The sequence below is a fragment of the Choloepus didactylus genome, chromosome X (genome assembly GCF_015220235.1).
Source record: "Choloepus didactylus isolate mChoDid1 chromosome X, mChoDid1.pri, whole genome shotgun sequence".
In the NCBI taxonomy this organism is placed as follows: Eukaryota; Metazoa; Chordata; class Mammalia; order Pilosa; family Megalonychidae; genus Choloepus; species Choloepus didactylus.
Genome location: NC_051334.1, coordinates 13,130,900 through 13,145,262, shown reverse-complemented (window position 1 = coordinate 13,145,262; position 14,363 = coordinate 13,130,900). Strand labels below are relative to the sequence as shown.

General features: G+C 42.0%; 1 protein-coding gene across 6 annotated transcripts in view; it reads right to left on the bottom strand.

Annotated features, from left to right (window-relative positions):
- Positions 1–14,363, bottom strand: part of CA5B (carbonic anhydrase 5B) — a 105,455-nt gene that overhangs the window by 35,359 nt on the left and 55,733 nt on the right. For 2 of the 6 annotated variants that reach the window (XM_037822583.1, XM_037822585.1), the window contains 2 exons: positions 9,476–9,649; positions 7,977–8,170 (listed from right to left, as the gene is read on the bottom strand). In XM_037822583.1, the coding sequence (XP_037678511.1) occupies positions 7,977–8,109 (133 nt within the window). In that variant the 5' untranslated portion in view covers positions 8,110–8,170; positions 9,476–9,649. Of the gene's footprint in view, positions 1–7,852; positions 7,957–7,976; positions 8,400–9,475; positions 9,650–14,363 lie in introns of those variants that run through there. The other 4 variants (XM_037822586.1, XM_037822584.1, XM_037822588.1 and 1 more) reach the window with 3 other exon arrangements.

Sequence of the window (14,363 nt, the reverse complement as noted above, 5' to 3'; positions counted from 1 at the left end):
CTTTCATCCTTCTTTGTTTGCCACCTCATTCAGGAAGTGGACAAAATCACCTTTCACACCCATAGAAATACCAGCCCCCAAGAACACTGGGCCTTTTCATTCCATTATTCTTCTAGGAATCATGATGTTATCATCAATTTATGCCTTCGAGTTTACAAGTTCAGCTTCCAGAAGGTTTTCTTTCCCCCTCCCACCTCCTCATTTAAGAATCTAGACTGTTCCATGCCAAGGTGGGCCTAAGTCACTGTCCCCTTAGTGAAGCCAGCCTTCTGTCAAGGGCTGGTTTTGCTAAAGATAAACTCACACTTTTGTTCTCCTCTCCTCTCCTCTTTCTCCAGTTTAACAGAAGAGATTTTGGAATGATTTCTTGGGAGTTGCTCATACTTTCCCTCAAATAGGTGGATGATTTGACTAACAGAGCCTTCATTTTCAGGATTTCTGTTCTTGTTTGTCTGTTTGTTTGTTGTAATGTATACATAAAAATATTCATTGTCTCTTGACCAAAAGGGGGAAAAGAAAGGTAACAAAATAAAACTACAGTGGCTAAGAGATTTCAAATAGAGTTGAGAAGCTATCCTCAAGGTTACTCTTATGCAAACTCTAGTCAGATATCTCAAATGGCCACAGTATGCCAAGTCCTAACCAAGAGTAGTCCCAAAATACCTAGGCCCCTATCCGAGACTCTATAAAAGTTTACTCACTAAGTATATTTTTCAGAAACTTAAATCCACCAGAGTATTCCTATGCCAGTCAAGTCCTAAAACCCGGAGGCCACAGCCTCTTTAAGAACAACAACCAGATGCAGCTCCCTTCCCCATAATGTTAATGCCCCTTTTCAACATGAACAAGTCAGGGTGGTCACTGCCTAGACACCCCTGAAGATCGAAAAAGTGATTAAATGAGTGGAAGGGGTAGCAACAGACAAGATAGGATTTAACAAAGGATTATGAACACTGAATCTTTATATATATATTTAGATGCTAGGGTATTAGAATAGCTAGAGGGAAAAAACTGAAATGGTGGCTCTGTAACCCATAACATTCTTTGAAATTTGCTCTACAGCTACTTGTTAAATTGTACTTTGAAAGTTGTCACCTTTCTGTATATATATTTCACAATAAGGAAATAAATTAAACTGTGGAAATGTAACCCATAACATTCTTTGAAATTACCTATATAACCACTTGTTAAATTGTTCTTTGAAAGTTATCAACTTTCTGTATATATATATTATACATCACAATAAGGAAATAACTGAAATTGTGGAACTGTAACCCACAACATTCTTTGAAATTTGCTCTCGAACTACTTTGAAAGTTATCACTGTTCTGTATATATGTTAAATTTCACAATAAAAAATGTATTTAAAAATACTCATTGTCTTTTATTTCCACACAATCGCCTTAAGGTTGTGTGAGAGTTTATGGACAAACTTTTTTTTTAATTAAAAAAACTTTTCATTAGAGAAGTTGTGGGTTTACAGAAAAATCAAGCATAAAATACAGGATTCCCATATACCTCCCTACCACCAATACTTGCATTGGTGAGGAAAATTTGTTACAATTGATGATAGCACTTTTTTTGTAATTTTATTTTTTGTAACAGTGTTACATTTGTAACAATTGATGAAAGATTGTTAAAGTAGTACTATTAACTATTGTCCATAGTTTATGTAGGGGTGTTTTTTTTCCCCAAATCCCCAACCTACTATTATTTTTCTTTCATCCATGTCTTTATTTTATCACTCATCTACCTACACACTGGATAAAGAGGGTGTCAGTCACAAGGTTTTTATAATCACACGGTCACAAGAGAAGAGCTATATAGTTATACAATCATTATCAAAGATCAAGGCTACTGGATTACAGTTCACCAATTTCAGGTATTTCTTTCTGGCTGTTCTAATATACTAGAAGCTAAAAAGAAATAGCTATATAATGAGTCAGTAGTCATAATCATTTTTTAACTCCTAACTTCTCCATTACAACTCCTCCCTCTCCTTCGATCATTCTCTTAATCTTCAGGGATATCTGGGCAATGACCATTCTAACTTCTTCATGCTGCAAAGGGGTGTTGACATTAAGGGGTAGAGGAATGAAGCTGGTTGATGTTCTTGGAGAGGCTGGTACCTCTGGGTTTCAGGGCTTATCTGGCATAGGAGCCATCTGGAGGCTTTAAGTTTCTGAAAAAATAAACTTAATAGGTAAAACTTTTATAGAGTCTTAGATAGAGCCCAGGGTATTCTTTAGGGTTTCCAGGAATACTGTTGGTTGGGGCTTGGCATACTGTGGCAAACTGCAATATTTGACTGAAGCTTGCAAACAAGTAACCCCCAGAACGGCCTCTCGACTGTATTTGAAATCTCTTAGCCACTGAAAGTTTATTTTGTTTCATTTCTCGTCCCCCTTTTGGTCAAGACGGCATTGTCAATCCCACGATGCCAAGGCCAGGCTCATCCCTGGGAAGGTTTTTTGCTCTTGTATGTAGAAAACAAATTAAACAGAGATCGCAATTATACCCCATGGTTTAAGCAAGTGAAGGCAAACTGTCATTACAAAAGTGTCAGTAATTGGTCGCTGATGAGCAAAAAACAAACAAACAACAAAACCCTTTAGATTCCATGGGAAGGATGTGCTCTTAGTTCTTATTATCTGACTAGTCCTGGCTCTGATTTATTTTTGTGCTTGTACTACCTATTACTTCAGCCTCAGGATGTGTCCCTCTTTCAGCTCCTCAAACATGGTAATCTCACTCCTGCCTTCACTCCTTCCTTCCTCCTTCTCTGCTGGAATCAATTTCCCCACATCAGCTCAGGACTCATTTCTATTATCTCAAGGTCTCAAACTCAATTGTCATCTCCTCAGCAAAGTTTTCCATGACAACCCTCTTGTAAAAAGATCCACTCTTCTTCTTTTTACTCACAGCACTTTGTTCTTTCCCTTCAAAACATTTACTGCATGGTTATAATTATAATTACACCCATATATGCTTTATTACCTGCTGCCCCCACTGCTCCGGAAGCCACGGAGAGCCGAGCCGGCTTGCCATCACTCCTCAGGGAGCTAATAAGCAAGATGAGGGGCACTGCTGGCAACGGTTGATTCTCCCTTTTTCTTTATTCCCTATTACCTCACTGATGACCACATTATTATTTCTTTAACCATCTTCCAGATTTTTCTCTCTTTTTCCACCTTGCCCAAGACCACCAGCCTAGTTCAGGCTCCATCACTCAGACTTACTATCGACCTTTTTGGTGGCTTTTCCTCCTTTCCCTCCCCTCTGCTCCATCCTGTGTTCTGTCACCCATCAGTTACCCAAATTATCACCTTCATCATGTTGCTTCTGTGGTAAAGACTATATATCAAGTCTTAACTTCTGCATCCAAGTGCCAAGATCTTCCTATTAGGAACCCACCTCAACCATCTAATCTTATTTTCCCCCATTCTTCCAAAATTCTGCTCTTATTCTGCTACTCCTATGGTCACACTACTCCCCTTGTTATGCTGCTCCCTTCGCCATGATACTCCCCTTCTCATGCTTCTCTCTGTCATGCTACTCTCCTTGCCATACTACTCTTCTTACCACTTACACAGATTTGGCCCTATTTTTGCTTGTGCCTAAATGCTCTCTCATCTCCAAGATGACATTTTCTCCAACCACTCTGGTCTTTCCTTTCTTTGAACTCACACTACATTCAGTATCCCACCAGTTAGCACCATTCATTCCTCATGTAATGTGTGTTTGCTTTATTGGCTCAATGGCCTATGTCAACTCCTGGCCTGGGGGATCCGGGCAGGCCCTTTTTCTATGGCTGCCATTGCTGAACTGAGTACCAGGCATACAGGAGAAACAAATGCTGATTTTACTGATAGAGAAAACCAAATAAGTCGATCTCAAGCCTCTTTAACCTTACCTCATCCCCATGGTCTCTCTGGATAGACAAGCAGGTTTAGCCCAGAACTTTCCTGGGTTCACATGACCGTTCTTCCTGTTTCTCTCTATTCCTTAGAATCCTGCCATGCTCTCAAGGTCAATTCAAGTCCCTTCCTGAAAACCCCACTGTACACTGAGCATCCCTTCATCTAATCTTACACCTCAGCATCCACTCTCTCTGTAGCTGCACTACTTACTCCTGCATGTCACTAGTCCAAACTGAGATGTGTGGTAAATGCACCCACCAGATTTGAAGATTTAGTACAAAATGAAGAATGTAAAATATCTCATTAGTAATTTTTATATTGATTACATGTTAAAGTGATAATATTTTGGATATACTGGGTTAAACAAAATGCACTAGTAATATTAATTTCACCTATTTTTACTTTTTTTTAAACATGGTATTAGAAAAATTTGAATTACCTATGTGGCTCATATTTTTGGCTCACACTATGTATTTACTGGATAGGGTTGCTCTCTATGATCTTATTTGGTTTTTACCCTGTGCCTGGCCTGGAACTTTCCCTTTCATTGTAATGTCCTATTTCCTCATGTAATTGAAGACCATCTTCGGAGGCCTAGGGCTTAGTGTAGTAATAGACCCTCCATATGAGTTTGTGGTCTTGTTAGACAAGATGGGCTGTAAAAGGCACTTAGATGGTGAGCCAAGTTAACCAGTTATCAGCACAGGAGACTAAAGCCCACATTTCCAGGTTGCCATTTCCAGGGCTAGTTGATACCTCATGTAGCTGAAGATATAGATGGCAGATACCGCTAATACAAATCCAAGGGGCTCTTAATTGTTTCTCAAGGTTATTCAAACATTAATGAAAGCCACTGTCTGGTGTCCTTAGTCTATTTTAGCTAGAGATGAACAGTTCAGCAATGAAGGCCATAGAAAAAGGGCCTGCCCAGATCCCCCAGGCCAGGAGTTGACATAGGCCATTGGAGCAGATAAAACAAACACCCATTACATGAGGAATGAACGGTGCTAAATGGTGGGATACGGAATGCAGTGCAAGTTCAGAGAAAGGAAAGATCAGAGTGGTTGGAGAAAATGTCATCTTGGAGATGAGAAGGCATTTAGGCCCCGAGTTCCTTATGAGTACACTGCAAAATAAGTTGTTCCACATTATTGTTCCCTAAGCTTTATTTATGTTCCATCAAAATTAATTGCAGAAATAATAGAATGACTTTCTAATACAGTTCAAGTATCATTTAGACCAGCACTGTTCAACAAAGATTTTCCGTGATGATGGAAATGTCCTGTGTAGTAGCTGTTAAACCACACGTGGCTATAAAATTTCAATGAATTTACATGTAAAGGCAAATAGCCACATGTGGCTCCTGGATACCATTTTGGACAGCACAGCTCTGGACCATGTTACTATAAAAAAAAAGAAAGTTTCTCTTTCCTTCTAAAAGTAGAAAGACATGAACATTACCAGTCATTGGAATAAGTCTGCACCATTTCCACTCAAGAAGATATTCTTTATATTTTATTAAATTAAGAATTGACATTATTAAATTTATTTTCCTATGGTCTATGGTAGCTCTCAAGCCTAAATTCTATTACATAACAATTAGGCTAAATTTCACTAGATGATACACACTAAGTAAAACTGATTTAACTCTCATCTTGAGTACTAGCTGTTGGCTTTTAACTTTATTTTATTATATTAAAAGTCCCCAAAGTTGGGGTTGTCAAGAGAGTTAACTGTCTGTTACCTGAGATAACAGCAAAGAGCAATTTGAGTTGGTGATCAGTGATTCCCTTGGGGTGGGTGGTAACTGAAGGTAAAGCAGAGAGCACAGGGCGGTGGTGAAAAGTTGTTTCAGAATTTACCATAACTTCCAATTTTCACTCACTCCTTATTCTTAAAAATATATTTGAATGTGGTTAAAAGGAGGAAATTTTAGGTTGTATATATGTTACTAGAATAAAAAAAAAACCAGTCGTAGGTCTGTACAACATAAACAGTGGACCCCAATGTAAACAATGGACTATAGTTCAGAGTACAGTTATAATAATGTTCTTTCATCAACTGTAACAAAGGTACCATACTAATGCAAAGTATTAATAATGGGGGTCGGTATATGAGAACTCAGAATCTTCTGCATGGTTTCTCTGGAAAACCTACAGCATCTCTAATTTTTAAAAAATGGCCGGATTTTTAAAATCGGGGGATGGCATCAAGCCTATGATGATGATAAAGATGATGATGGTGACAATAACAATCATAGCAGAAGTAGCTGCCAACACTGAACCCTCACTGTGTGTCAGGGACTAGCCATGAACTTTCCACGTTATCTTTTCTAACCTTCAACAGTGTTAGGAGGAATTGCAGTCACAAGTGCACACTGAACTTTCTGTTGGAATAGTGAGTTGCAAGAAACAATGGGTTCTGTCTTTCCAATTAAAGATGAGGGTCATGGATATCAGAATAGTCCATGCTCCAGGGCTGAAGGCAGTGGAGATCATCATCGTATCGTGGGTGAAGACTGTCAGGAAAAGTGTGATGCACCAACAGCAAAGACAAAAGCAAACAGTGACTGTCCCCTGTTTCTCCAAGCAACTTACAAACGAGAATAGTTCATGTAAATTGAGAAATTAATCAAGTGAAGCCCCTACTTCCCCAAGCCACTACATTATTTTTATTTTGTGTGAACATTACAAGGAGGAAACTATCCTAAGGACATAAGTATATTAGATTTTAGACTTTCAACTTACAACTTTCTGTTTAAAAATAAAAAAGCTTTAGTAAGTAGATAAATATGACTACTTTTTTCCATGTTAGGCCTGAGCCCGCAAAGTGCCAATAAGCCAGTAAGGATAGGATGTGGGCATTCGCGAAGGAAGCCACACCCAGCAACCAGAAATTTGCTATGACTCAGGCCAGTTTATTTTCATGAAAACACAGACAATGTTAGAGGAAACAAAATAAACATGCAATCCAAATATAAATATGGAGCTGTTTCAAGCCCTTGGATTTAGTTAGATTAACATCACTAATTCTTATTCATTCCTTTCCTTACCTTTTATTTTTATTATGTGGATTTGGGATCAAAACAGAGTAAACCTAAAGAGAAAAACTTGAAAAAGCTAGACTCTTGAAGCAAGCCAACCTTTGAAAACTCTGTGTCAATTCCTTTTAAATAGTGGAGAATATGAAAAAGTCCTCTGTAAACCTTGTATTTAGCCATTTAACTAGACTCGTCTCTCTACCAGCACACACATACTCCCCTCTCCCATCACCTCAGTGGTTCTCAGCAGAGGCGATTTCCCGGAGCTCCTGTGGCGATGCCTGGAGACACTTTTCGGCTGCTCCGACTTTGGGGGGTGGGAGAGGGAGTGCTAGTGGCATCTGGAGGGGAGAGGTCAGAGAAGCTGCTCAACATCCTCACGTGCACAGGGCAGCCCCCCCAGCAGAGCCTCACCCTGCCCGAATGTCAAGAGAGCCTGGTGGAGAAACCCTGCCTCACGGGGCGTGGGCTGTACCCTGCTGGGCCAAAAGGGGCACAGATGGGAGGCTTCAGGGGTCGCCAATGGCTGCCTCACTTGGTCTTCCGTGTTTACAGCAGGGCACACGCTTGCAAGCTGGTCGGCTGGAAGTAACTCTACGATTTGTAACTAAGGGACAGGATACTCCCAAGCATGAAGTCACTGAACTGCTTGCAAACATTAATATGCCACTTCCAGAAATGGAAGCTTCACAGAATAACTAGTGGTCTGTAGGGCCACTTAAATACAATGAAAATTGCTACCAAGAAATAATAAAGACCAGCTTCGAAACTATTTGCGGCTCTCCCTTGTCCGGTTTCTGCATACCATCATTTCAACATTTTGGCATTGGTCAGGAAAACAACTTTCCGCATTTCTTTCAAAGGACAAACGGAAACAATTAGTGGTTCTCACCGTTCTTAAGCCCTGTAATCACACACTGAACCGCCAGCGACATCACCTCACAAATACTCAGCACAGGTGAGTTTCAGAAAACAAGCAGCCTTCCTTGCTGCCTGTAAGGAAGCCGTGTACTCACAGGCTCGGTTCCGGGTTTTGTAGGTGCAGGTGTAGAGGCTGCAGGGCCTGACTGGCGTGGGCCTGGGAACCTGCATCCTCCTCCGGAGCAGTCCTTGGGGAAACAGCTGGCACATGACCCTCAGGCTGTTCATCACCACTTTCTTTTGCTTCAAGTCTTGATCAGTTCCCAGATAATGGCAAGAGCCTCACAACCTAGAGGCAAAAGAGGACAGAGGAGGAAAGCTGTGAACACTTGAGATTTAAGATAATGTGGGAAAGTCTAAGGAGGACAACAACATTCAGCCCATCCGTAGGCATCCTGGGGGAGGGTGCCCCAAATGACAGTTTACAGTTCATCCACTCTTGTCCCTCAACCTCATTGGTCTTCTCCATGCAGGGGAGGGCCAGGGATGACTGAGTCATGAGTTCTGCCTTTCCCTCAGGGTTGGCAAATATCAGAGGGCCAGGGAATGATTTTCTTTATCCACATGAATGAAAAGGCTGTTTACAGTACAGTTTCATAAATTAATTCCTGCAATTCCAATGACTTGTCCAGCATGGTATTTCCATGTAGGAAGAAACCAAAGACTAAAGCTCCCTCCAGGCAGTTGAAATAAAAACCAGAAATCTGCTCTACATTGCTTAAAAAAACAAGATACATCCTGCCAAAATAATAGTGGGCGGCTCTGAAATCTGAGCTTAAATATCATCTGTGACCCTGCCCGTTTTAGGTGTAACACTGAGTCCCTCAAACCTGGGGAAAATGGAGGAAGTTAACCCTGAAATAACCAAGAAGCAGTTTCTATCTGAATATACATTTAAGATGGCATTCAGGACATCTTTATTGCTCACATATTCACAGTGAAAGTCTCAAAACACAATCCTCTCCAAGGCCCTGACTTCTGTGTTCTGAAATGATGGTATTAACTTGGAATGCTTTCTCCCTGTCCCTGCCCCCAAATAGTGTTTCATCCCCTTTTTCTGAAAACTCCTATCGCTGTACCAATTGAACTAACAAGTCTTGAAATGAAAAATAAACTTTTTTTTCCTTGATTATACATCACTCCAAATTTAGATTTCAAATGTTTGAGCCTGATTCTTGGGATGAATTCCAACAGCTGATTCAGAACCCCATTTGAGCCCGGCCCTGGCCACCTTCCCAGCTCCTTCCTGCTCACCAGCCAGGCCCTCTTTAGTTCTCCCAACTCTCAAGGCTCCTTTGGGCTCAGGGCCTGGGCCGATGCTCTTCCTTCCCCTGGACCCCTCGCCCCTCCTCTGTGCCTGGCTAACTCCCACCTACCCTTCAGGCAGTGACTCCAAAGTCACTTCCTGGAAACCCTCCCCAACCCTGCCCTCACCCAGAGAGCTCAGCACCCTCTTCTTCTTTGTCACATAGCTCATAGCAGTTGAATTCAGTATCTGATCTGGAATGTATTTGATGTCTCCATCCTCCCCAGTGTAGAAGCCCCATGGGGGCAAGGACAGTATGTCTCAGTCTCAGGGACACAGTGCCTGTACCTCATGGTGTTCGATGAAGGTCAGCTTGAATGATTAGAGGAGGCTTCCTGGATGATAGAGAAGATGTTGATCCCAATTTCAAGAACCCAGAACTGTGGAGGAACTGCCAGAATGTTCTTGGACAATAATGTTTTTTTCCTTTTCCCAGCCGCCACTATCACCCACGTGTAGAGTCTAAAAAATAATTTTTGAAATACTTTTTTAACTTGTTTTTTAAAATTTTTTTATTAGAACAGTTGTAGGTTTAGAGAAAAATCATGCAGAAAGAATTCCCAGATACAATCCTCCCCTCAACACACAGTTTTCCCTATTATTAACATTTTGCATTAGTGAGTGTTCCGGTTTGCTAAAGCTGCCGTTATGCAAAAATACCAGGAATGGATTGGCTTTTATAAAGGGGGTTTATTTGGTTACAAATGCACAGTCCTAAGGCCATAAAAGTGTCCAAACTAAGGCATCAACAAGAGGACACCTTTACTGAAGAATGGTCGATAGTGTCCAGAATACCTCTGTCAGCTGGGAAGGCATGTGGCCGGCATCTGCTGTTCCTCTGCTACCAGGGTGCGCTTTAAAATGGCTTTCCCCAAAATGTCTCTGGGTCTCTCTTAGCTTCTTCAGCTTCTGTGCATCGAAGTGTCAGGGTCCTCTCTTAGCTTCTTAGGAGCAAACTGTGGGCTAGCATCTCCAAATGTCTCCAGGCATCTCCAAGTGTCTGCATCATTGTCAGTTCTTAGCTTCTCTCCAAAATGTCCCTCTCGGCTGCTCTGAGCAACTTCTCTTTGTGGGCTCTTGTATAGGACTTTTAGATCAAGACCCACCCTGAATGGGTGGAGTCCATATCTCCATGGAAATAATTTAATCAAACGGTTTGCCCACAGTTGATTGAGTCACATCTCCATGGAAACACTCAATCAAAAAATTCCAACCTAATCAATACTAATACATCTGCCCCCACAAGACTACATTAAACAATATGGTTTTTGGGGGGGGACATAATATCTCCAAACTGGCACAGTGTGGTACCTTTGTGACAACCGATGAAACAGTATTATTATACTATTAAGTATAGTCCATAGTTTTACATTAGGTTCACTCTTTGTGTTGTACAGTTTTATTCCGGTAACATATATACAACCTAAAATTCATTATTTTTGCCACTTTCAAGAATTTAAATGCTTGTCCTTTAAAATGGGGCTCTCATATCCTGACCTATAAATTCTGAAGGACCCTTGAAATCCTGCCTGATCTAAAAATAGGAACTTACCCAAAAATAAACCGACGTTAGTCTCATAGGGATTGGATTTCACCATTAATCATTTTGATTTCTGCCTTTATTGTCATTTACTTTGCTCCAGGCACTGTGCTAGGTGCTGTGATGTAAAGAACAAGCCCATAAAAGGAATGAAGGACTAATACCTGCTGCAAGGTGAATGAACCTTGAAAACATTATGCTAAGTGGAAGAAGCCAAACACAAATGGTCACATATTTTATAATTCCATTTATAGGAAAAATCCAGAATAGGCAAATCCATAGAGACTGAAAGCAGGTTAGCAGTTGCCAGGGACTGGGAGGAGGGTGCAATGGCAAGTGCCTGCTAATAGATACTGGGTTTCTTTCTGGAGTGAAGAAAATGTTCTGGAACTAGATAGAGATAACGGTTGCATAAGATTTTGAATGTACTAAACATCTCTGCATTGTACACTTTAAAGCGGTTAGTTTTAGGTTAGGTTATGTGAATTTCATCTCAATAATAAGATATTTGTATTTTTTAAAATGATGAACAAGGAATGACCTTCCAGGTGCTTAATTTCTCCACTTAGGAGCCTCTAGAAAAGCACACACTATGGGGAGGGAAGCAAACACCAAACCAGTTCACACCTGGGCATAGGGCTTCCTCAGATTCTGCCTTCTCCTGCCAAAAGGAGGGCTCCCAGCAGTTTGGCTGTGTGTGGGTTGGGTGGGAGTGCCAAAAAGGCACAAAAAGAGAAACTGAGGAGGCACTAAAGACACTTTTCATTTGCTACTTGAAACTTAGCATGACATCTTTCCAAGAACAGTGTAAGATACATAAAGCCACATTATGATCCCCAGGGATACTGGGCAGGGAGGCAATCATTCTAATTTCATCTTCCAATCTCTTTATATAATTCACTGCTATTAAGAAGCTGTGAACTCGCTCTTTTGCCCTGTACTGCTTCTGAGGACCTGCTAAACCTGAGCTAGAGGGGGAGAAGTTTTCACCTAAGTGTCCAGAGAGAAAATCACACCTTACTAGGTGTGTCCAAGCAAAGCAGGAAGCATGGTTATTTCATATTACTCCTCCACAAGAAACAGTTGAGGGCTCTGAGTGTAACTTGTCATCAAGGAGCCATCTGCAGGGACAATGATTGTAAAGTGGAGCACAGCATGGTAAGAAGCCAGCCTCTGGGTTCTCCACCATGGGCTTTGCTGTATGCATCCCTTTGCCAACAAACAAGCTGTCCTCAGGAGGCAGAGTGGCACGGTGGCCACATTCAAGGGGCCTAGTAGGAAGCTCGTGAATCCAGAGGCTCTTCACCTCCATCCTAACTCCCTGCCTAGGGTCTTGAGACCAGAGACACCTAAGTATGTCTGCATTGCCCCAAGGGTGCTTGAAATTCTCAAAGCAAAGTAAAAACACTTTGCGTGCATGTGTGTGACTACATTTTTTGGAGGGAGCATTCATGTCAAAATGTCTGAGGAGATGAGGAATTACCTTGTTTAAAACAGGTAAAAGTCTGACTCAGGATTTCAAAGACAGATTGCTATGAACTTGCAAGAGATTACCTTGATAGCACCTGGAGCCAGACAAGAGTGTCTTGTTTACAAATACTTTTCATTAACTCATCTAACTCTGCAGGATTAAAGAATAATCAATCATTGGCCACCTGAATTTAGAATCTGATCCTATGTTCTTTTCCTTAACTTTTTATTATGGAAAACTTCAAACTTGGACAAATATAGTTAGAATAACATAGTAAGTCACCTATGTACCTGGGGTGGTTTGGAGCTATGCATCCCTGAAAAACATGTTCTTAAACTTAATCCACTCCTGTGGGTGTGAACCTGTATAAATAGGACCTTTTGATGAGGTGACTTCAGTTCAAGTATGGCCCAGGATGGGTCTTAATCCTATTACCGAAAGCCTTAGAGGGAAGGTCACAGAGAAAGAAAAAAGCCACCGAAGGAGCAGCCAGAAGCTGAAATTCAAGGGAACCTGGAAGAGAAGAGAGAGGCTAGGAGGGGCCCCCATGTGCATTGTCATGTGACAGAGGAGCCCAGGACCAAGGATCGCCAGCAGCCAGCCCTAGAACCCCAGTCTTCAGGAAGAAAACATCTCCCTAATGACACCTTCTAGTCTCAAAATTGTTAGCCAACAAATTCCCATTATTTAAGCCAACCCACTGCGTGGTATTTGCTTTAGCAACAAGGAAACTAAAACAGTACCCAATACCCCATTTTAACAATTATCCTTTCGTGGCCGGTCATGTTTCATTTATACCCCTCCCCCACCACAGGAATATTTTCAAGCAAATCCCAGATATTATATCAATTTATCCCTGTTTAATTTTTATAGGAAAATATCCTAATTCATGGTGATAAAAAAAATTTAGTAGGCTCAACATGCTTGTGCTAAGCCCCATTCCAACAAAACCAAAATCTAAGTAAGTTTCTATTCCCTGTAAATTCCTAGCTGGCCCAGAAAACAACATTTAAATCTGCTAATCCCGTTCTTCGACCAGCTCACTTCCTCATTGCTAAGTAACCATCTGCACTAATCATATTAGGAAATGTAGTTTGCAATCAACCAATGAAGCTTTCCTCCCAATGTCCTCCCTTTTCCTGTCTCTAAAATCTGTTGCTCTCTTTGTTCAGCGGAATCAGTCTCTACCTCGTGGTGAATGGAATCTCCCCCATTCATGAAATTGATTCAGTAAGACTCTCTGAGAGATGACCAAATTTCACTCAAGTTTTTATTTAACAATAGTTTCTTTTCCATAAAACTTTCCTGTATGAAAGAGCCTTGGTGATATTTTATTGACAGAAAGAATATGAAAACTATCAATTATTCAAAAATTTTAAAAACAGCAAAGAAGCCCAGTAACCCGATAGATAGACTTTCTCGGTACCCAGCTATGCTTTTTCTAAACACTTCCCTTTGCTCTTGACATCTCCATCCAAACCTTGGATGGGAGATCAGGTCTGGAACTCAATGCTTGCTTCTAGCTTCGAAGACTACGTTCAGCATGAAACTGCATAATTTATAATTGCAGACTAAAAGGATTTTTATGAACTGGAATGTTTTTGATCAAGACATAATGTGCATCCCTAAACTAGGGGCAAGCTGTGGCCGTGTGAGCGTGAGGAGCTGCCGCCACCGCCTCCTCGCCGTCCTTCTCCTCCTCTTGGGCCCCGGCGTCGCGGGCCGCGCACGGGCCTGGAAGAGACGTCGCCTCCCCTTCCTCCGCCTCCCCCTCGCCGCGCCCCTCCCGCCTCCTCGCCCTGCGCTGCGGGCTCAGGCGGAACCCGGAACAGCCATCTGCCTCCCCCGCCCTCCGCCGCCTCCTCCTCCTCCTTAGCTTCCTCCTCAGCCCCGGGCCGGAGCGGAGTGTCGGCAGCGGCCGGTTCGGGCGGCGACTCGCGCTTCTTCGGGCGGCGGCGCTTGGCCATGTCGTGTCGGGGAAGGTAATGAGCCGCAGAGCCCCGGGGTCTCGGCTGAGCAGCGGCGGCGGCGGCGGCACCAAGTACCCGCGGAGCTGGAATGACTGGCAACCCAGTTACTCCTCCAGGAAAGTAGGTAGAAAGCCAGGAACTGCGTGGACTGGACACTACAGAGCAATCTGACTTTGGGCATACTTCATACAACAC